At 43.5% G+C, this 21,735-nt stretch overlaps 1 protein-coding gene across 1 annotated transcript in view; it reads left to right on the top strand.

The window, feature by feature from the left end:
- The first annotated feature begins 299 nt into the window (after nucleotides 1-299).
- The window catches only part of TP53BP2 (tumor protein p53 binding protein 2), a 28,587-nt gene continuing 7,151 nt past the window's right edge, over nucleotides 300-21,735 (top strand). The window contains exons 1-11 of the mRNA XM_054399315.1: nucleotides 300-401; nucleotides 5,006-5,180; nucleotides 7,984-8,165; nucleotides 8,561-8,725; nucleotides 9,180-9,417; nucleotides 12,090-12,218; nucleotides 13,360-13,496; nucleotides 14,277-14,766; nucleotides 15,577-16,358; nucleotides 19,441-19,578; nucleotides 20,324-20,457. Of these exons, the coding sequence (XP_054255290.1) occupies nucleotides 315-401; nucleotides 5,006-5,180; nucleotides 7,984-8,165; nucleotides 8,561-8,725; nucleotides 9,180-9,417; nucleotides 12,090-12,218; nucleotides 13,360-13,496; nucleotides 14,277-14,766; nucleotides 15,577-16,358; nucleotides 19,441-19,578; nucleotides 20,324-20,457 (2,657 nt within the window). The 5' untranslated portion in view covers nucleotides 300-314. The remainder of the gene's footprint in view (nucleotides 402-5,005; nucleotides 5,181-7,983; nucleotides 8,166-8,560; nucleotides 8,726-9,179; nucleotides 9,418-12,089; nucleotides 12,219-13,359; nucleotides 13,497-14,276; nucleotides 14,767-15,576; nucleotides 16,359-19,440; nucleotides 19,579-20,323; nucleotides 20,458-21,735) is intronic.

Genomic DNA, 21,735 nt, shown 5'->3' with positions numbered 1-21,735 from the left:
GTGATTCATGCTGAGCTTCCTTATAAAGAGTTCTGAAATGACTCTTTAAAGTGCTGCTGGGATTGTGTTAGAAATATTAATGTTTCAAGAGATGTCAGCTGATGTGTGTTGCTGGATGGGGCTGTGCATGTGTCTGAGCTTACAGCTCTTATTTTGCCATGGGAAGACACCTTCTCTTTCTCATTATTTTGTTGGAGTCATTGCTAGTTTTTTAAAGCGATCTCTGCACTAGCTCTCTTGAGTTGCTTGCTAGCCAAGGAATTCCAGACTTAGCATGCTTTGGATTTTTTTTTTGGCAGGTCAGTGCTCCAAGGATGGACATGACACTGGCAGAACTTCAGGAAATGGCATCACGCCAGCAGCAGCAAATCGAGGCTCAACAGCAAATGCTGGCCAATAAGGTGAGTTTGGAGTCAGACTGTTTATAACCAGCAACAAAGGTAGTAAGAACCACATGAGATGGAGGGAGGGTTGGGGATTTGCATTTGTGGCTTGTTTGTTTGTTTTTTTAAATTTGGGTGGGTTTTATGGTGTTTTTCTGTTTTGTTTTTTTTTTCTTCTTGTGGGTTGTGTTCTGGTTTTGGGTTTTTTTGTATGTGGTTTTGTTTTCTTTTTGTTGGAGGGGTTGTTTCTTTGGGGTGCTTTTTGGCTGCTGGGGGGTTTTGCTTTTTGGCTGTTTTGTTAGGGTTTTATTTTGTTTGGTTTTGGCTTTTGTTTACGTTGTTTTTTTTTTTTCCTAGTGTGGTTTTTTGGTTGGTTTTGTTTTTCTGTGTGGGTTGGGTTTTTTGTTTGGTTGGGTTTTTTGTTTGGTTGGGTTTTTTGTTTGGTTGGGTTTTTTGTTTGGTTGGGTTTTTTGTTTGGTTGGGTTTTTTGTTTGGTTGGGTTTTTTGTTTGGTTGGGTTTTTTGTTTGGTTGGGTTTTTTTGTTTGGTTGGGGTTTTTTGTTTGGTTGGGGTTTTTTGTTTGGTTGGGGTTTTTTGTTTGGTTGGGGTTTTTTGTTTGGTTGGGGTTTTTTGTTTGGTTGGGGTTTTTTGTTTGGTTGGGGTTTTTTGTTTGGTTGGGGTTTTTTGTTTGGTTGGGTTTTTTGTTTGGTTGGGTTTTTTGTTTGGTTGGGTTTTTTGTTTGGTTGGGGTTTTTTGTTTGGTTGGGGTTTTTTGTTTGGTTGGGGTTTTTTGTTTGGTTGGGGTTTTTTGTTTGGTTGGGGTTTTTTGTTTGGTTGGGGTTTCTCACCTCTTAAAAAGAGGGAGCCAAAGAAAAGGAGCTCTGTTTATAAATTTGAAAGTCAACCAATGCAAATATTCAGTAGTAAAACATTCAGATAATGCCAGTGATAGAGGTGATTGTATAGCTTACCAAAAGGATAGTGACAGAGCATGTGACATTAATATATTGTCATTCATCCTGGTGGCTCTGCCAGCCCTGTTTGTGTTCCTTATGGTGACCAGCTATTCACCAGTTTGATCACTGAACAAAGCTTTTGTCCCTGGGTATAATGCTGTCCTGTAATGATATCTTGCTTTCTACTGACAGAGTTCAGTGTGCCTGGTTTCCTGGGACAACTGTCTGGAAAAGGTGGCATCTGTGTGATAAAAGTAACTAGGAGAGTGATTTATCAAATGCTTGCTGAACAATAACAGAAAAGCTAATGAAGCACACAAGATGTTCCTGAATTGTTTAGGGGGGGAAAATACTCAGGATGGTGGCATGGATTTCAGGTTTGGCTTCAGTGTTTTTGGTACACACTGCTTCTGAAATTGCCATGGAAAATGCTGCTTTTTGCAGAGAACTGTGATGTGCAAGCCTGAAGAGCACTCAGGCATCTTGAAGGATGAGTTCCCATGATTTCAGAATGCAGTCTGCAGGGAGGGAGGAATGTTCTGGGGCTTCTGTCTCCCTACTTGTTTTTAATTTTTTTTTTTTTTTTTTTTTTTTACTGTCAGAAGCCCTGTCTTGCTTTCCTTTTGAGATCTGCATCTCTCTCTTTCACATCTCAATGTTTAGCATCTTGTTTGGTTCCCTTGGCTTTCAATAAACATATCTCAGGAGTTTTCTTCAAACTCTGGCTTCCTAATGGATCTGAAACACCTGTAAAGCCATATTATGGCCTGCCAAAACAGTCAGTAGAACTTTTTTTTTTTTTTTTCTGTTTTATGGTAGGAAGTTTTAAGCAATTAAGGGACTGGAACATCTGTCTGATGAGGAAGGGCTGAGAGACCTGGGGCTATTTAGTCTGGAGAAGGGAAGAAGGAGAGGAGATCTTACTAATGCTTATGAATCTGAAGGGTGGGTGTCAGGAAGAAGGGGCCAGTCTCTTTTCAAGGGTGTCCTGTGATAGGTAATGGATGCAAACTGAAACACAGGAAATTCCATCTCAACACGAGGAAAAACTTCTTTACTGTGAGGGTGACAGAGCACTGGAACAGCCTGCCCAGAGGAATTGTGTAGTCTGTTCTCTGGATACTTTCAAGACCCCTTTGGATATGTTCCTTTGTGACCTGCCCTATGTGATCCTGCTTTGGCAGGGGGCTTGGACTCACTGATTTCTGGAGGTCCCTTTCAACCCCTACCATTCTATGAACTGATATGAAGAAGATGCAAACGTAAGACATCTGTCAGTCAGCCAAGTGATTAGAGTTTTCACTTGAACTTTAGCAGCACAGTGGATACCTCTTTTGAGCAGGTGAATTTGCCAAGGCAGAGTGTTGCCCTCTCCTCGATTCCAACTGGCAGATGAGTGTCTCTTATGAAAGAGAAACCTAAACTTTCATAACTTCTGGCTAACAGGTAACTCCAATAGACCTTGCTCTTATAAACAGCAATAGTGCAGTAGTCATAGAATCATAGGATGGTCTGGGTTGGAAGGGACCTCCAAAGGTCATCTAGTCCAACCCCCTGTGCAGTCAGCAGGGACATCCTCAGCTAGATCAGGCTGCCCAGAGCCCTGTCAAGCCTCACTTTGAGTATCTCCAGGGATGGGGCCCCAACCACCTCCCAGGGCAACCTGTTCCAGTGTTCCACTACCCTCATAGTAAAGAACCTGTTCCTAACATCCAGTCTGAATCTACTCTTCTCTTTTTTTTTTGAAGCCATTGCCCCCTGTCCTATCACCACAGGCCTTTGTCAAACAGTCTATCCCCATCCTTCTTGTAGGCCCCCTTCAGGTACTGGAAGGCTGCTATTAGAGCTCCCTGGAGCCTCCTCTTCTCCAGACTGAACAACCCCAGCTCCCTCAGTCCTGAGGGAATCAGCTGATGTAGTCATAATATATATCAAACCAGAAATAGGAAAGTTGTATTTGTTTGCAAAAGGGAAATTGTACATGGTTTACTTATTTAAAAAAAAGGAAAAGATGAGTTTGAGATTGGGTAGCTGCTCATCCAGATAGGTGTCTGCTGCCTGTGGTTTGCAGAAGAGTAGCTTTGTGGGTGTCTATGGAAGAACTTTTCATTTAATGTAGCCTCTCTGAAAGGGTATCTAGGAAAGCAGATTTGTTCCACAGAGGGGCTTTTGGTCATTTTTCTTGCCTTCTGAAATCAGATACAATATTAAAAATAGATTCTGAGGGGGAAAATGTACTTTCTTTTTAGACACAAACTATAGTATCTATTTTTTTTTGGGCATTTTCCTGTGTGGGATTGACTCTAAACTAGTACATACACCTGCAGGTGTTGCTTGGCTTTCTCTGGAAGGCAAGCTTGCTTTTTTGCCTTTTTTTTTTTTTTAATCTAAGTCTCTATTTCTAAATATGACTGCTGACTGTTGGTTGGTTTGTTTTGTTTTGCAGAGGAAATGTTGAGATCTAATGTTAGTAAGCAGTGGTAATCTTGACTGTTAGTGTGTGCTTGAGAAAGTCTAAGGTTATTCTAGTGGTAGGAGAACTGCTATCTATCATCTCCAGAACTGGAAGCTGTGTTTGATGGTCAGTGGTTTAAAGGAAACCTCTCTAAGTGATTTAGTGGTTTCTTTTAGCTCTAAACTATAGACATCTGTAAACTGCAACTGGTAGCACACCATTTTGCTCATACTCTTGGAAAGGCAAAAGGATCCTCTTCACTGAGATGCTGTCTGTTGTATAAATGGGGACCAGATCACAATGAAGGTTTTTCCCATGTCTTGAATCATCCTCTGTTGTGATAGCAGTGATTTGTTACCAGGCAAATGGTGACTTTTGAGAGCTTTGGTGTGCAGCAATTCACCTCCTCAAGGAGATCCTAGCAGAGCTAGTAAAACTGTGAGTGAAAAAAATGAGCAGTAATTGATCATTTGGACATGATTGTGTCCAGAGAGGGGTCAGCAAAGCTGGTGAAAGGTCTAGAAAAAAGTCTTATGAGGAACAGCTGAGAAAACTGGGGTTGTTTACTCTGGAGAAGAGGAGGCTCGGGGGAGACCTTATTGCTCTCTACAACTCCCTGAAAGGAGGTGGGAGTGAGGTGGGAGTTGGCCTTTTATCCTTGTGTCAGATGATAGGAGAGGAAACGGCCTGAAATTGTGCCAGGGGAGGTTTAGGTTGGAGATTAGGAGAAATTTCTTTGCTGCAAGAGTGGTCGGGCATTGGAACAGGCTGCCCAGGGAGGTGGTGGAGTCACTGTCCCCGGAGGTGTTAAAGAAACGTAGTTGTTTCTACAAGCAGCATGGACGAAGTAAAGGGGAAATTAATCTTTAGCTTCTGCAACTCAAGAGCCGAGGACTGATTAAATGAAATTTGCATATGAATGCTAAAACTTCAACGTTTTCCAGTAATTTAATGGGAGAAGAATTTACCAAGGGCTGTTAGACATGGATGCTACCTCTGTTTCATAAGTTCTTGTACTACCAAACGGTCGTCCCTGGTGCTTGCTCTGTTCTCTCAGACTGCCCTTGACGCTCTGGGAGACGTCAGGATACTGGGCTGAGCTGAGCTGCTCTGGCAAGTGTTTTTAAGTTTTGATAGAGTTTCTGTCAGTACCTCACAGTAAATTAAATTTAAAAAAGCCCAACCAACCAAATCCTTGTGTGTTTTATTGCAGGAACAACGTCTGAAATTCCTGAAACAGCAAGATCAGCGACAGCAGCAGCAAGCTGCTGAGCAAGAGAAACTGAAGCGATTGAAAGAAATTGCTGAGAGTCAGGAAGCCAAACTGAAGAAAGTGAGAGCACTCAAAGGCCACGTGGAGCAGAAAAGACTCAGCAATGGGAAATTAGGTGAGTTGCTGCTTGGGGAAAGTAGCCTCTGATTTTTTTCCTGTGTCTTGTCAAGAGAAGCTGAGGGAGCTGGGATTGTTTAGCCTGAAGAACAGGCTTGAGAGGAGACCTTACTCATCTCTACAGCTATCTGAAAGGAGGTTGTAGTGAGGCTGGTGTTGGCCTCTTCTAACAAGGAACTAACAAGACAAAAAGAGGTAATGGCCTCAAGCAGCACCAGGGGAGGTTTAGGATGGATGTTAGGAAGAATTTCTTTCCTGCAAGAGTGGTCAGGCATCGGAACAGGCTGCCCAGGGATGTGGTGGAGTCAATGTCCCTGGAGATGTTAAAAATAAAAAAGTAAATGTGGCAATTCAGGACATGGTCTAGTGGTCATGGAGATATTGGGTAGAGGGCTGGGCTTTAATGATCTTAGAGGTCTTTCCCAACTTTAATGATTCAGGGAACTGCTTGAAAGAGTCCAGTGCAGAGCCACAAAGGTGATTGAGTGGAACACTTACCTTATGAGGAAAGGCTGAGTGAGCTGGGGCTTTTCAGCTTGGGGAAGAGGAGAAGGAGAGGTGACCTCACTCATGTTTATAAATATGAGGGGTGAGGATCAGGAGGACGGAGCCAGGCTCTACTCAGTGATGATAGGACAAGGGGCAATGGGTGCAAACTGGAACACAGGAGGTTCCATGTAAACATAAGGAAAAACCTTTTCACTGTGAGGGTGCCAGAGCACTGGAACAGGCTGCCTAGAGAGGTGGTGAGGTGGTGGAGTCTCCTTCTCTGGAGACATTCAAAACCCACCTGGATGCATTCCTGGGTGACCTACTCTAGGTGATCCTGCTATAGGAGGTGGGGGGTTGGACTAGATGATGTTTTGAGGTCCCTTCCAACCCCTAACATTCTGTGACTGACTCATTTTTAACTGTGACCAGTTCACAAGCTCTTCTCACCTGAGGGCCAGAGCACTGGCACAGGCTGCCCAGAGAGGTGGTGGAGTTTCCTTCTGTGGAGACATCCAAAACCTTCCTGGATGTATTCCTGTGTGACCTGCTCTAGGTGATCCTGCTCTGGCAGAGGGGCTGGACTCAACAGGGGTTGGGAGGGACCTCAAAAGACTAACATTCAGTGATTCTATGAACTGTGGTTCTTGGAACTCAAATATCTGGTGATTTCAGTGGTTTTTGTAGAGGTGAGTATAGCATTCCAGAAATGTTAATCTTGACAATTTCACAGCTTGTACTTACCAAAAAAACTCCTGATGGACCTAGAACAAAATATATTTTCCTACTGGAATTTTAAATATCCCATAAGGACACCCTCAGTTTTGAGCCTGGCATATCTGCTCTTTAATTACAGTGCAGGTTTTTTGCTGATTTGAATACCTTTGTGTAGCCCAGTAACTTTTTCTGTCCTTGATGCTAATACCTGACACTCTGAGGGTTATTTTCTTGGCCTATAACAAAGCTTGGCTTGATATTTGTATTGCCTCTTATGCAAGAGGTAGCTTAATGGCCAAAGTGGATGAGTATTTTCTTTTTAAATATGGAAATAAGACTGGTGTCTGGCTTGCTGCAGTACTAGTTGGGTGCTTGCAGTTCAGTTTGTGTATGCAAAATTAAATAGTTATTTTGGACTTCATATCAACACACATTCTTCTGCCTACCTTTTCATCCTCACTCTATAGCTATTGTACAGAACATGTCATTTCCAGCTGGATTCAAGTGAAAATACTTTGGTTTATTTAAAGTAAAAGGTAGATGTATTGTTAGGAAGCATGATGGAGAGAATGCACTTTATGTCTGGGTTCTGTTACACAAAACAAGCATCTGTTTAATGCAATAGAAGGATGGTAGAATAATACAAGATCTGGAAACACATGTCTGTCTCTGACTTCTGCATCTTCCTGCAAATTTGGTTTTGATAGTTGCTTGAACTCTGAGTCCTTAAATTTTATTCTACAATGCAACGGTTTTGGCAGCGGGATCTGCTGCTGACAGCCATTTGTAGTAGATCCCCAAAAGGAGGTTGTAGTGAGGTGGGAGTCAGGCTCTTTTCTTGAGTATCAGGTGACAGAACAAGAGGAAATGGCCTGAAATTGTGCCAGGGGAGGTTTAGGCTGGATGTGAAAGAGTGGTCAGGCATTGGAATAGGCTGCCCAGGGAGGTGGTGGAGTCACCATCCCTGAAGGTGTTCAAGAAACTTGCAGACATGGCACTTTGGGACATGGTTTAATGGCCACGGTGATCTTAGATTGATGGTTGGACTTGATGATCTTAGGGGTCTTTTCCAATCAAAACGTTTCTGTGATTCTATAAAGCCCTCTGAATCTTTGTTTAATACAACAGCTGAAGTGTTTTGTCATTGAGTTCCTGTAACCTAAATTCAGAGTCTTAAATATCATAACTGTACCTTGTGGTTGGGTAATTGTCTTCCTGTGGAATTCAGCGTTAAGTAAATTTAGACTTCCAGAGATGAAATTCAGCCTGGTAGAGTTGTTTTGTTGGTTTCCATATTTCAGAAAGGAGGGGGGGGGGAAGTTCTTTTTCTTTGCTTTCAGAAAGTAAGAACTGCTCAGTGCACTGAGTAGACTGAATTTTTATGCTCTTGCTAGCACATTTGCCTTTACAAATGCTTAGAGGAAAGGCTGGTTTGACAGGAACCACCATGAGTTAGTGGCAGCTGGCTGCAGCCTCTGCGCAGCACTGCTCCAGAGGCCGACAGGGTGCTCTCTGTCCCCTTAACCACTGCCTTGGAAGCAGCCCACGCTGGGCTGTTTCTCAGGGCAGCTATTGTGCTGTTCCATCCTCTGCAGTGGAGGAGATCGAACAGATGAACAGCCTGTTCCAGCAAAAGCAGCGCGAGCTGGTGCTGGCCGTGTCAAAGGTAGAGGAGCTCACCAGGCAACTGGAAATGCTGAAGAACGGCCGAATCGATGGCTTCCATGACAACCAGTCAGCTGTAGCTGAGCTTGACCGCCTGTACAAGGAGCTGCAGGTAATGGGAACCCAGCTTGTGACCCACGACTCTTTGAGGGCTAAAAGTTGAGTTGGGTTGTTTCATATCTCCTCAGAAAGAAATCCCATCGCTCCTATTGCTGACACAGCCATGTGGCTGCCAGGGTGCTGAGGATGAAGGGTTGTACAGAGCTCAAGGGGAAGGAGCAGACAGTGTCTCTATCTTTCCTTTCTGCAAAAGTTGGAGACTAACCAACGTTTTCCTCTGGAGAAAATAATCTTAGTTTGCTAGCGTGACTTGACTTTTTAGAAGGCTCTTTTTTCCCCCCCTCTTTGTAACTGTTTCCTGTCCCCTGTTCTGAAAGTTAATTTGTTTTGATTTTTTGTTGTTGTTGTTGTTTTCCCCTCCTCCTCCTGCTCTGTGAATTTATTCAGTTGAGGAACAAACTGAACCAGGAGCAGAATGCCAAGCTGCAGCAACAGAGGGAGTGTTTGAACAAGCGCAACTCAGAGGTGGCAGTCATGGACAAGCGTGTTAATGAGCTGCGAGAGCGCCTGTGGAAGAAAAAGGCAGCTCTGCAACAGAAAGAGAACCTACCAGTAAGTAGGGGATAGCTAACAGCAAACAAAATTAATTACATTTGTAGTCCATACAGTCTGAAAGAAAACCTTGCTTGTGGGGAAGACTGTTGAGACGCTAGACTTGTGGTGGCTTTTATCCATACGTGCTGGAAAGTCTTCTATTATTAAAGTACCTTTCATGGTACATTGCTGTTAACCTACTTACTCTTTGTGGACAAGACCTTAAGCTGTTGTGGATTTTTGAGTTTAGATAAAATTATCTTTTTTTTTTTTTTTTTTGCCTTGCTCTTGGTTCCTCAGGTTTATATTTCTTAAAGCTTTTTTTTCTTTAAATGCTTTTTTCTAAATATTGGAATGTAATTTTCTACTTGTTTTATCATTTATTTAAATTTCAAGCTCTGATGGATGGATACTGCAGGATGACTTTCTTTAAATTTTCTTCTTTTTTTTTTTTTTCTTTTTTTCTCCAAAGATCTCTTCAGATGGGAATTTACCACAGGCAGTGGCTTCTGCTCCAAGTCGAGTGGCAGCAGTAGGTCCTTATATCCAGTCTTCTACTATGCCACGTATTGCTTCCAGACCTGAACTTTTGGTGAAACCAGCATTCTCAGATGGAACACAAGCTTTGCAGGTACCTGATGGTCCACTAAAAACACAAACTCTACCCAACATGAGAGCGGGGAGCAGTTCACAAGCTAAAGTTCCTGCAGGTAATAGCTTACAATTAAGATATTTTTCTCCAGAAATGCTTTTTCTTACCTACCAGCTCTGTCTTCTTTTGTTGTTTGTTTTGTGGGCTTTTTTTTTGTTCTGTTGGTTTTTGTTTTGTTGTTTTGTGGCTTTGTGTTCACCATTATTTATTTATTTATTTATTTACTTATTTATTTATATTTCAAAAGTGTTACTTGGGATGTTGATCTTACTACTTGCAGTTTACCTGCACCAGTGAATATGTTTTGTAAGTACTGAGGTTATATGATTCAATATGGTGTAAATTAATCAATCCTCTCGGTGAGCAATTTGATTTGTTACACAGTGTAGAACATAGGAAGAGTTTTGTCTAAGCTAGAGATTTGTTTATTAATTCATTTTGGTTTTAAATACTCCTGAAAGCTATACAAAAGTGTTCTGAGTTTCTAGAGGCTGTTTCAGGGGAGATGTGTATATACATATATAGGTCACAGTCTGGTGCCTGGGCTTAAAAACTAGCACAACAAAGTGCATTTTGGAAATGACACATGCATTAACCAACATTACAAGAAATCTTATGAAAGGAGCAGGTGATTGTAGCACAGACATTGCAGTAAAGTTGCTGATGTGTGGATGGTATAGTGATATGGAGAGCTGTAAGTTCAACGCTCAACATGGGGCATGGCCTCTCCTGCTTGGAGTGTTAACAGACTTTTGCCTGGCTTCTCTCTGTGGCTTTCTCCTATGAGATACAGTTCAGATCTCTGAGAGTCTGAGTCTGGAGAAATAGCTGCAAATATTTCTTCTGTGTTATCCTGGGAGGAGAAGACTCACTTTTCAGACGGGAAGTTAAAAATGGAGACTGATCTTGTAGAATAGTTCTGTTCAACATCATCTTCAATTATGTTGAGGGGACAGAGTGTCTGCTCAGCAAGTTTGCTGATGATACCAAACTGGGAGGCTTGGCTGATAAGCCTGAAGGCTGTGCAGCCATTCAGTGAGACCTGGACAGACTGGAGATCTGGGCAGAGAGGAACCTAATGAGGTTCAACAAGGATAAGTGCAGAGTCCTGCAGCTGGGGAGGAACAATAAACTGCACCAGTACAGGTTAGGAGGTGATCTGCTAGAGAGCAGCCCTGTGGAGAGGGACCTGGGAGTCCTGGTGGATAACAAATTATCCATGGGTCAGCAATGTGCCCTTGTGGCCAAGAAGGCCTATGGGATCCTGGGGTGCATTAAGAGGAGTGTGGCCAGCAGGTCGAGGGAGGTTCTCCTCCCCCTCTACTCTGCCCTGGTGAGATCTCACCTGGAATATTGTGTCCAGTTTTGGGCTCCCCACTGATGGAGGGCTCCAAGGATGATTAAGGGAGTGGAGCCCTGCCCTATGAGGTGATGTTGAGAGACCTGGAGCTGTTTAGTCTAGAGAAGACCGAGAGGGGATTTTATAAATGTTTATAAATATCTGAGGGCTGAGTGTCAAGAGGGAGGGGACAGGCTCTGCTCAGTTGCACCCTGTGACAGGACAAGGGGTAATGGATATGAACTACAGGACAGAAGGTTCCACCTCAACTTGAGGAGGAACTTCTTCACTGTGAGGCTCACAGAGCCCTGGTACAGGCTGCCCAGAGAATTTGTGGAGTCTCCTTCTCTGGAGACTTTCCAGACCCATCTGGATGTGTTCCTGTGCGACCTGTGCTAGATTCTATGGTCCCGCTCTGGCAGGGGGGTTGGACTTGATCTCCTGAGGTCCCTTCTAACCCCAACATCCTGTGATTCTGTTTGTTTTCTATCTCCCTCCCTCCATCTCCAGTTCTGGTATTATTGAAGTAGTCATGGCACAAAACCAGTCCAAGTGTCTCTTACTGTATCAGAGAATGTGAACTGTTTCACAGACCCTGAAATTGCTGCAATGGAATTCTAGGTCTAGTATAATTGTTTGCTGTAGGAATATGTGGTGGTGTGGTGTTTAAACTTAACACCTCACTCCTCTTTTTTTTTTTTTTTTTTTAGCCTTTGGGTCAAACAACTGCTTTCCTGGAAAGACAGTATCTGATACTTTGTCATAGTGAAACTTTTCTCCTGCTCTTCATCATTACTGTTTGACTTTAATATCCCTAGTTGTACTAGATAATTAGAATTTAGTAGAGAGAATTTGGTGACATACTTAAACTAAAAGCAGGCTGCAAGCATTTTCTTAGTTATTTTTGAAGCACACTGGATGCCAGTGAATGTAAAGATCAGCCTTAATGCAGTCCCTGTATGCAAGCTGAACATAGAGATGATTTTTCTACCATTTTGGTTATCACTGGCAGGACCTGTTTATCTAGTAAAGCATCATGATTTTCTTGACACAATATCTTTCTCATCTTTGCTTACCATCCTGGCACCTTTAACTGACTGTAAGTATCCAAGGGAAGAAGGCAGTCTAGAGAAGTTTGTGAATGTTGTGAGTGAAGATATGTGCAAGGACAAACTGTTTTGCTGCTGCTTTGATAGCTTTGTTTTCTGAGCTTGGTTTTGCATTCTCTTTTGATAACAAATGAGCAAAACTCTCAAGTGATAGGATTTAATGCAGTTAAGCTGCATGTGATACTTGCACACTCTCTAGACCTGACTCTTACAAAAAAGACTACCTGTAATAAGAAGTCAATAAAAACATTAGCTTAATCTTTTCCACCTGTTCTCTCCTAGGCTCTGTTGTTCCCAGTGCAAAACCTTCCCCATCTGCCACTGACTGGAGTACTTCAAATGCAGATAATCATATTAGTCAAGGACCAGCCTTGACTTCAGGAAAAGGAATTGTGAATAGTGAAGGACAAGGTATGTTTTTATGTGCCTGGATAATCCTGAAACATGGAGGATCTAGTTACTATTGTCTCTATTCTAAATGCCTCAGTAAATACATGGAATTCATTTGAGAGCAGATAAAAAAAAATAGAATGTTCACAGATTGCATTGGGTTGGAAGGGACCCTCAAAGGTCATCTTGTCCAACCCCTCTGCAGTCAGCAGGGACACCTCCAGCTAGGTCAGGCTGCCCAGGGACACATCAAGTTTGATCTTGAATGTCTCCAGGGATGCTGCCTCCACCACATCTCTGACCAACCTGTTCCAGTATTTCACCTGTGTCATTGTAAAGGACTTCCTCCTGGTGTCCACCCTAAATCTACCCTGCTCCAGTGTAAAACTATTGCCCCTCATCTTATCACTACAAGCCCTTCTGAACAGCCTTCCTGAAGGTCCTCTTCAGATACTGAAATGCAGCTGTAAGGTTTCCCTGCAGCCTTCTCTTCTCCAGGCTGAACAGCTCCAACTCTCCCAGCCTGTCCTTAGAGGAGAGGTGCTCTAGCCCTCTTGATAGTTTTGTGGCCCTCCTCTCAACCCGTTCCAGCAGATCCAGGTCCCTCTTTTGCTGGAGGCCCCATAGCTGGGCACAGTACTCCAGGTGAGGTCTCACCAGAGCAATGTGTCAGAATAACCTCTCTCAATCTGCTGACTATGCTTCTTTTGATGCAGCCTGGGATGCCATTGACCTTCTTGGGCTGCAAGTGCACATTGCTGGCTCATGTCCAGCTTCTTGTCTACCAGTATCCCTGGTATTGCAGGATAAGCTTTTAGTTTGTTGCAGGGATTAAAAAACCCAACAAGACAAACAGATAAAACAACAACAATAAAAAGTTAAGCAACAACAAAACACCAAAAAAAACCCCAAACCCCAAAGTAACAAAAAACTCCAAACTCATTTCAGGTAGTGAAGTAGGTACTAATGCCTTCGTACCTGCTCCCGTTCAGTTTGTCAGATAAGAGCATTTGGCAGGTCCTCGAGTCCTTAGCACAGGTGTAGGATGGATACAAAAAGCATCCCTTCCATACACTTGTCTTGAATATTGCACAGAGCAGGACTCTTGTTCCTACAGTTGTGTTGTCCTTCCTGAAAGTCTTTCCCCTGTCTCTACCAACAGCTGAAGGAGAAACTTTTTTACGAGAGAAAGAGAAGAAAGTGCGTCCGTTCTCCATGTTTGATTCTGTGGAGCAGTCTGCTGGGCTGGGCACACTGAGAAAGAACCAGAGCAGTGAAGATCTCCTGCGAGAAGCACAGGTATGCAGGGAGCTTGGAACTGCTGCATTTTGTCTGACAGGGTTTGCTGCACAGCTTTTCCAATAATGCTGTCAGGAAGCTGTTTGTAAAGCACCTGGGCCTTCTTTTAAAAGACCCTTTCTAAGGGGGGGATAAAAAGACTTTTAGGCACTTAGTGGCAGTTGATAACTCAGAACTGTTCCCTGCAGTTACCGTGGTGAGGAATCTATCTCTCCACTGAGCAGGTGAAAGTGGCTGTGTTACCTGTATCAACTGGTTGAAAGTGGTTGTGTCAACGTGTATGTATTTTGGGTTTGGGTTTTTTTCCCCTCTGCCAACATTATATGAAGAGAGGCTTTAGCATGGGTTGAAATAACTTACATACTTATTTCACTGTTTAATGCAACAGTGTCCTTTAGATGTTTGATTGTACCTACATCTTGGAACAAGAGCACAGGTAGAGGTGAAGTAAACAGAAGGACTGTAGGTGACAAGTGGAAAGCAAGCTTCTTGCATACAGACATTACCAAGTGCCACCCCTATCTCTATGTGCTTGCTGATGTAAATATAGCTGCTACAGGAAAAAAACTAAGGAGAATGGATTCAAAAGTATAAACAGCTATGATGATAAAATGCTTCAAGAAGTCTCTTCATTGTTTCCAGTATTGTTGGAACATTGGATTGCAGCAGCAGTAGAAATGCTGGATACTGTTGTGCTGTGAGGATCTTTGGTCCTTCACAGCAGAACTCCTAAAGCATATTTTGCTGTTTAATCTTAATTATTTTTTTTCTGTCTTTCAGACAGCCAATAAAAATGTAACAAAGGTGCCACCGCCTGTCCCCACTAAACCAAAGCAGATAAACTTGCCTTACTTTGGTCAAGCTGCTCATCTGCAACCTTCTGATGCTAAGCTGGATGGAAGCCTGCAGAAGCTGCCTTTGGCTGTTGTAACTATGGGGAACAAACAAAAAACAGTGGCACAGCAGCCTTCCCATCCTTCTCAGCAGATACAGCAAAGAATTTCTGTACCTCCTGCAGGTCCTTCCTCTAGCCAGGACCAAATTCTTCCCTCCTCCAAACAGGAGAGTCCCCCAGCAGCAGCTGTGAGACCTTTCACACCTCAGCCGTCCAAAGAGACCTCGCTCCCACCGTTTCGAAAGCCTCAGACTGTGGCTGCAAGTTCTATCTATAGCATGTACACCCAACAACAGACTCCTGGGAAGAACTTCCAGCAGGCAGTGCAGAGTGCTTTGACGAGGGCACAGACCAGAGGTCCCCACTTCCCAAGCGGTAAGCGTGTGGTGCTTTATCTGTCGTCAGTCCTCATGAACCTCAGGTAGACATATGTGCAGTCTTGGTCCCTGCTGTACAAAAGAGATGTGGACAGGCTGGAAAGTGTCCTGAGAAGGGCCATGAGAATGATCAGAGGACTGGCAGACCTGTTATATGAGGAAAGGCTGAAAAAATGGAGTTTGTTCAGCGTTGAGAAGAGAAGGCTTAGGGGAGACCTTATTGCATTGTACCAGTACTTACAGGGTGGCTGCCAGGAGGATGGAGACTCCCTTTTAAAAGGAGTCCCATGGAAAAGACAAGGGGCAATAGGTACAAGTTACTGCTGGGGAGATTCTGATGGGACTCTGGTAGAAGACTTTTCCCCGTGAGAATAGTTAGACACTGGGAATCATCTCCCCAGGGAAGCACACTGGACAGTATGAAGACTCGACAGGTTGCCGAGCAAACTCATTTCAACCCCAAATGATCCTTGGGGTCCCTTCCTACCTGGCATTCTGTGGTACTTGCCACCTGGTCTGTGAGTATAAAGCTGTTCCTCGGGGAATTAAGCAGGTTAGTGCAGCTGTAAGAACCTTAGGTGGATCTCACATGCTATGTATCAGCATGAAGAGAAAGTGCAGAGAGCCTGTCTTGCCTTTGCAAGATAAGTAACAATAAACCTGGTTACCAGATGAATTCTTTTCAGTTGATCACATTATTCTGCTTCTCTGCCCTACATAGGTCAATCAGGTTGCATGTTCTCTTTAGGTTTGTTGATCAAATATTCACGTTTATTTTCCTCCCCCCCTTCTCTGACCTGCTCTGCAGTGTATGGCAAGCCTGTGATGGCAGGAGCTGGTGTACAGAACCAGCTGCCGCAGACAGACAACGTCTACTCGAACCTCCAAGGCAAGCCAGGGAGCCCAGAGCCTGAGATGGAGACAACAGCTTCTGCTCCTGAGAACCAGGAAACAGAGCGAATCCCCCGGCCCCTGAGCCCCACCAAACTGCTGCCGTTCTTGTCCAACCCCTACCGCAACCAGAGCGACGCTGATCTGGAGGCGCTGCGGAAAAAGCTCTCCAATGCACCCAGGCCGCTGAAGAAACGCAGCTCCATTACTGAGCCAGAAGGACCTAATGGCCCCAATATTCAGAAACTTTTGTATCAGAGGACCACTCTGGCTGCAATGGAGACTATCTCAGCTCCATCACATCCCTCCAAACAGACGGCTTCAGCTGCCAGTCCTGAAAGCCCGACAGAAATCCCAAATCCTTATCTCAGTACAGAACCAGAAAAGGAACCAGCTGCTCCTATGCCAGAGCCAGCCATTGCTGAGGAACCAGAAAACATACCAGCAGATCAAAGCCAAGATGTTCTTCCCTCTGGAGCTTTGGACACTGTACCTGAGGGAGCATCTGACAGTGATGAACTCGTGCAGGCAAAAATGGAAGAACCAAACCTGGAAGCTTCACTGCCACTGGAGGTATACATGGAAGAATATCCTCCATACCCACCACCTCCCTATCCATCAGGGGAACCAGAGAGTTTGGGAGAGGACTCGTTCAATATGAGGCCTCCTGAAGTTACTGGACAGTTTTCCTTGCCTCCTGTAAGTATTAGCCTACCGCTTGCCTGCCCTGTCATCTTGAAGTCTGACATAAATCCTGTCCTTTGTATTGGAGAACTTAAGCAGATGTGGGAGAACAAATAGTCTGGAAGTCTCTCTGTGGGTATCTGTTCTACTTGTGTGGTGTTCTTATCTCTAGATTGAATGACAGTAATGAAAAGTCTCTGTCTCTAGAATTAATGATGATAAAAAGATTCATTGTTCTCTACGACAGTTAGCGATGATTCATTGCTCTCTACAACTCCCTGAAAGGAGGTTGGAGTGAGGTGGGGGATCAGTCTCTTCTCCATAGTGTCAGGGGATAGAACGAGAGGACAGGGCCTGAAATTGTGCTGGTGGGGTTTAAGTTGGAGATTAGGACAAATTTCTTTCTTTCAAGAGTGGTCAGGCATTGGAACAGGCTGCCCAGAGAGGTGGTGGAGTCACCATCCCTGAGGGTGTTCAAGAAACATGGGACATGGCTTAATGGCCATGGTGGTCTTAGGTTGATGGTTGGACTCTGATCTTAGAGGTCTTTTCCAATCAAAACAATTCTATGATTCTAAGTTCAAGTGGACCTTAATACACAAATAGAAGAACTCTTCTGGGCTGTAAAGAACATTCCTTATAGAAGTCTGCCTGCTACATCCAAACTGTAGTTTCTTCTGAAGAGAAGTTAATTTTGTTCTTTTGGGGCACAGACAGAGGTTTCACAAGCATTTCCCACTGGTGCTGGTATGAGATGGAAAGTGATTATCTTAGTCCTGTATTGAAATTGTTTATCTGAATGTGCCTTGCTTGAAAAATATGGAGAAACTGACTTCTTCAATTTTTGCCTTAAAACCTCATTTCTAGGCATCAACTGCTTGCATTTATTCTACTGAAATGTTTTCTGATCTTTTTTCTTTTGATCCTGATTTAAAATCAGTCAGTTCTAAAACTGCATCAAAATGGAGTCTCCTTGGGCTAAGAATAGGCAGCACTTCACCAACTCATTTGCTTTGGAAGTTTTTGGGTGTGTGGTATGATGTCATCTGGATGCTGTAGAATTAAAATGCTTACCGCTGTCAGTCAATTTTAAAAACTGTTGTGAATAGTATTTGAATATCTTGATACATGAAAGTGGGATTTTTTTCCTCCCTCACTTCAGTGCAGAGGAGTTAAAAGCTTTAAAATGTGCTGCTTTTTTTTTTCACCTTGTAATTTCTGCATGGAACAGTCATTGCATGTTTTCTTGCTTTAAAGACTGTTGGTGCTCCCTTTTACAAGGAGAAACTTGAGTGGTAGGATTTCCTAAATTGTAAGAACTTGTTTTTGGCTGGTTTTGTAATAATTGTGTGATGAGGAGGAAAAATTAAAAACCAGCCCAACCTCTTGATTTCATATTTAAATACTTGGTTGTGCTGACAGGCTCTTTCTTTAAAAAGCCTGTGCTTTGGAGAGAATGTATAAATCAACAGGCAAAGGAGCATTTTCTGGGAAATCTCCTCTTATATATCTTATCTTCACATGTTTGCTCTTGCAAAACATGAGTCATTTCTATTCATCTTTGCTTGGACATCTGTCAGAAATTTACATACCCTTGTGAATAGTGTTTATTGCTGCTGCACAGCCAGCTGGGGAGAGCACTGAGCTAATGCCTGCATGTTCTCTAACGGAAAGAGTCCAAACTCAGCTATAGAAATATTTGGTTTCCAGTATCACAGGGAGCATCTAAAGCATTTCTGTACCTTCTTCTATTTTTTTTTTTTTCCTCCAAAACTGTTTTCCATAAATGTTATGTCCCTGTGAACTTCTGCTAAAGTTAGGAAAATGCTAGGAGCTTAACCCCTGGGCTTAAAAAGTAGTGTACTTACTTCATAGAGTGTAATACTTGGTTTGTATAACAGCTTTGAGAGCGAATGCTAAAATGTTCTGTTTTTTTTTAAATGGCCTTTTTTTTTTTTCCTCTAAGCCTGATCTTCAGAGATTTGGGAATTCTGTTATTTTGTTGATATGTTTGATTGAGATCATAGAAGGGTAGGGGTTGGAAGGGACCTCCAGACATTACAGAATCATGGAACAGCTTAGGTTGGAAGGGACCTTACAATTCATCTGCTCCAACCTCCCTACCATGGGCAGGGACACCTCTCAACTAGACTCATCTGCTCATTCAATCTGGCCTTGAACACCTCCAGGGAGGGGTCATCCACAGCCTCTCTGGGGAACCTATTTGAGTCTCACCACCCTTGTACTTAAGAACTTCTTCCTTAAGATCCAGTCTAAACCTACTCTCCCTCAGCTTAAAACCATTCTCCCTTGTCCTATCACTAGACACCCTTATGCAAAGTCCCTCTCCAGCCTTCCTTTGGGAATTTAAAATTATCAAGTCCATCCTCCCTCTGCCAAATCAGAATCACCTAGGGTAGGTTACAGAGAAACACATCCAGAGGGGTTTTGAAAGTCTGCAAAGAAAGAGATTCCACAACCTCTCTGGGCAGCCTGTTCCAGTGCTCTGGCATCCTCATGGTAAAGAAGTTTTTCTTCATGTTTTGGTGGAACTTCCTGTGTTCCAGTTTGTGTCCATTGCCCCTTGTCCTGTCACAGGGCACCATAGAAAAGAGCCTGGCACCTTCTTCTTGACACCCACCCTTCAGATACTTGTAAACATTAGTAAGATCTCTGTCTTCTCTTCTCCAGACTGAACAGCCCCGGGTCTCTCAGCCTTTTCTCATCAGACAGATGTTCCAGTCCCTTAATCATCCTCATAGGTCTCCATTGGACACTCTCTAGTATATCCCTGTCCCTCTTGAACTGGGGAGCCCAGAACTGGACAAAAAAGATGACTTCTGTATTTGAGTTGAACAGCCACCTCACCGAGAGAGCTAACAGGAGAGATCTTCCATAACAAGCTGGAACTGCTGTATTTGTCCTGTGTTGGGGAATTGGCACCAAATGGTCTAATCTTCATATTGAACACTGCCTTCATTGGTTGTTTCTGCTGTCATTTCTAAATAAGCAATTCTGTGTACTTGTTTTTTCCAGGGGAGGGGGAAAAAAACTCACACAAAACCAGCCTGTAACTTTTTTGGTTACCTTTTCACAGGGGAAGAGGACAAACCTGCGTAAAACTGGCTCCGAGAGGATTGGTCATGGAATGAGAGTGAAATTCAATCCCCTCGCCTTGCTTCTGGATTCATCTTTGGAGGGGGAGTTTGACCTCGTGCAGAGAATAATTTATGAGGTACAAAGGCTAACTTGTAAGGGGAAAGAATAGCTGGTTCAGACTGGGAAGCCACAGCTTTTCTGGACTGGGGAGGCTGAAATAACAGTGCAGAATGCAGAGCTGCTATTGAGGAGATCAGTTTCACATGGCCACGTGGGAGGCTGGTTTTTAGAAGCATGTTAAATCCACACTAAATACCCATATTTAGTAGCAAGATCTTAAATTTGCAGGACAACTTTTGTCTTAATTCCTTGGGTAGTGTTTTCATCCCTTATTTGGCATGTTATCAGGTAGTTGAGCAAGCAAAACCTCTGAATTTTGCTGACAGGTGAAAAAAGCAAATAGAAATTTGTTACAAATGCTTTTACGGAGTTATCAAGATACTGTTTCTCTGCCCCATTCATGTTATCAGATATGAATGTTATTTGGCATGTTATCAGATAGTTTAGCAAGCAAAACCTGTGTGAATTTTGCTGACAGGTGAAAAAAAGCAAACAGAAATTTGTTACAACTGCTTTTACTAAGTTACCAAGATACTGTTTCTCTGACCCATTCTAGGCTCTCCCCGTTAGATAAGATTGTATCCTTCTTTTGTGAGTCTTCATGTCAGATTGGTTACTGCTGCAGTTTTCAGCCTGTTGCTCATGTCCTTTGTGTGGCTCAAAATCTTATTTCAGAATAAGGCAACTTGTTTTTATCTGTGAAGAGGTGTTTGTTGTAGAGTTTCAACCGATTGTGAAGGGCTCCTTTTCTTGCTGAGCAGGTTGAAGATCCCAGCATGCCCAATGATGAAGGGATTACTGCTCTGCACAACGCTGTGTGTGCTGGGCACACGGAAATTGTGAAGTTCCTGGTGCAGTTTGGTGTGAATGTGAATGCTGCAGACAGTGATGGATGGTAAGTGACACTTTAAGTGGCGCCTTTCAGATGCTCTCCATGAGAGAGTTGCTTCTTGCGGGGCAGGGGCTCCTACAGGTCCCTCAGAATGTCACAGAACCTCCGAATGCCGAGTTGAAAGGGACCCCAAGGATCACCTGGTCCAACTTTTCTAGGTAATAGTGTAGCTGAAATGAGATGGCCCACACCCTGTCAAGCTGAGTCTTCAAACTGCCCAGTGTAGGGGAATCCACTGCTTCCCTTGGGAGATGATTCCAATGCCTAACTGTTCTCATGGGGAAAAGTTTTCTTCTGGATTCCAATGGGAATCTCCCCAGGATTAACTTGTACCCATTGCTCCTTATCTTTTCCATGTGACTCCTTCTAGAAACAGAATCTCCATCTTCCTGGGAAGCCTTCAGTTGCTCCTGTAGAGCTGCCAATGGCTTCTCTACAGTAAAGTAACAGCAGTTCTCTTTGGGGCATCATGTGAGAATGTGCAGAGAAGAAAACAGGCAAATTATATTTATATTCCCTGAAAGAAAAAGAGTGTGTCTGAGGCCCAGGAAGGTGGGCAGAGTTTTCAGGAAATGGCTCTGTCTTGGAGTTGTTGGAGATGGCTTGTGCATGATGAGCTGTTGGCTGAAATTCCCAGTGGCCTCATTGTGAGACAGCCTGGAGCTCGCACGTGCTCTGGGCAGCAGCTGGACCTGCAAACTCTCCTCAGTTACATGTTCAGTACTCAGACAACTTGAAAACAAATCAAGGCAGAAAACCACAATCTACTAAGTGGGCTTGTAGCCTACCTTTTCTTAGGGTAGCTCGACAGCTTAGTTACAAAAGTCTAGGGGAAAGGGGCAGGGATTTTACTCCTCTTTCTGCTGTAACACAAGTGTCTAAGGCCCAAGTCTGAATGAAGATGCTTGTTTCTTCAGAGCTGCAGTAGCTTTCCCAATTGCCTGCACTTTTCACAAATCAGGTCTTGAAGTAGTTACCTAGCTTGTAAGAGGCCTGATGTCAAGAGGATTGTAGAGTGGCTTTTTATTATTGATTTATTTTTATTTTTTTTATTGTCTTAATGAATGTTCTTAAAATGCTAATGGATTATAAAGAGGTAGCAAAACTGGAAATCCAGCTTTAGGGCTCCAGCAGCTCCTGGTAACTCCTGCTATATCTGTTCAAAGCAATTGCTCTTGACATCCTGGGTTAAGTGCTTCTGGTGGGAAGCCTTCAGCACTGCACTACTGAGTGCTGGAGGTCACGCACTGAAGTGGTTTGCCCTTATGAGCAATGTGTCAT

The sequence above is a fragment of the Indicator indicator genome, chromosome 2, assembly GCF_027791375.1.
Source record: "Indicator indicator isolate 239-I01 chromosome 2, UM_Iind_1.1, whole genome shotgun sequence".
Taxonomy (NCBI): domain Eukaryota; kingdom Metazoa; phylum Chordata; class Aves; order Piciformes; family Indicatoridae; genus Indicator; species Indicator indicator.
The sequence above is the reverse complement of the archived record's forward strand: the minus strand, read 5'-3'. Positions and strand labels throughout refer to the sequence as shown.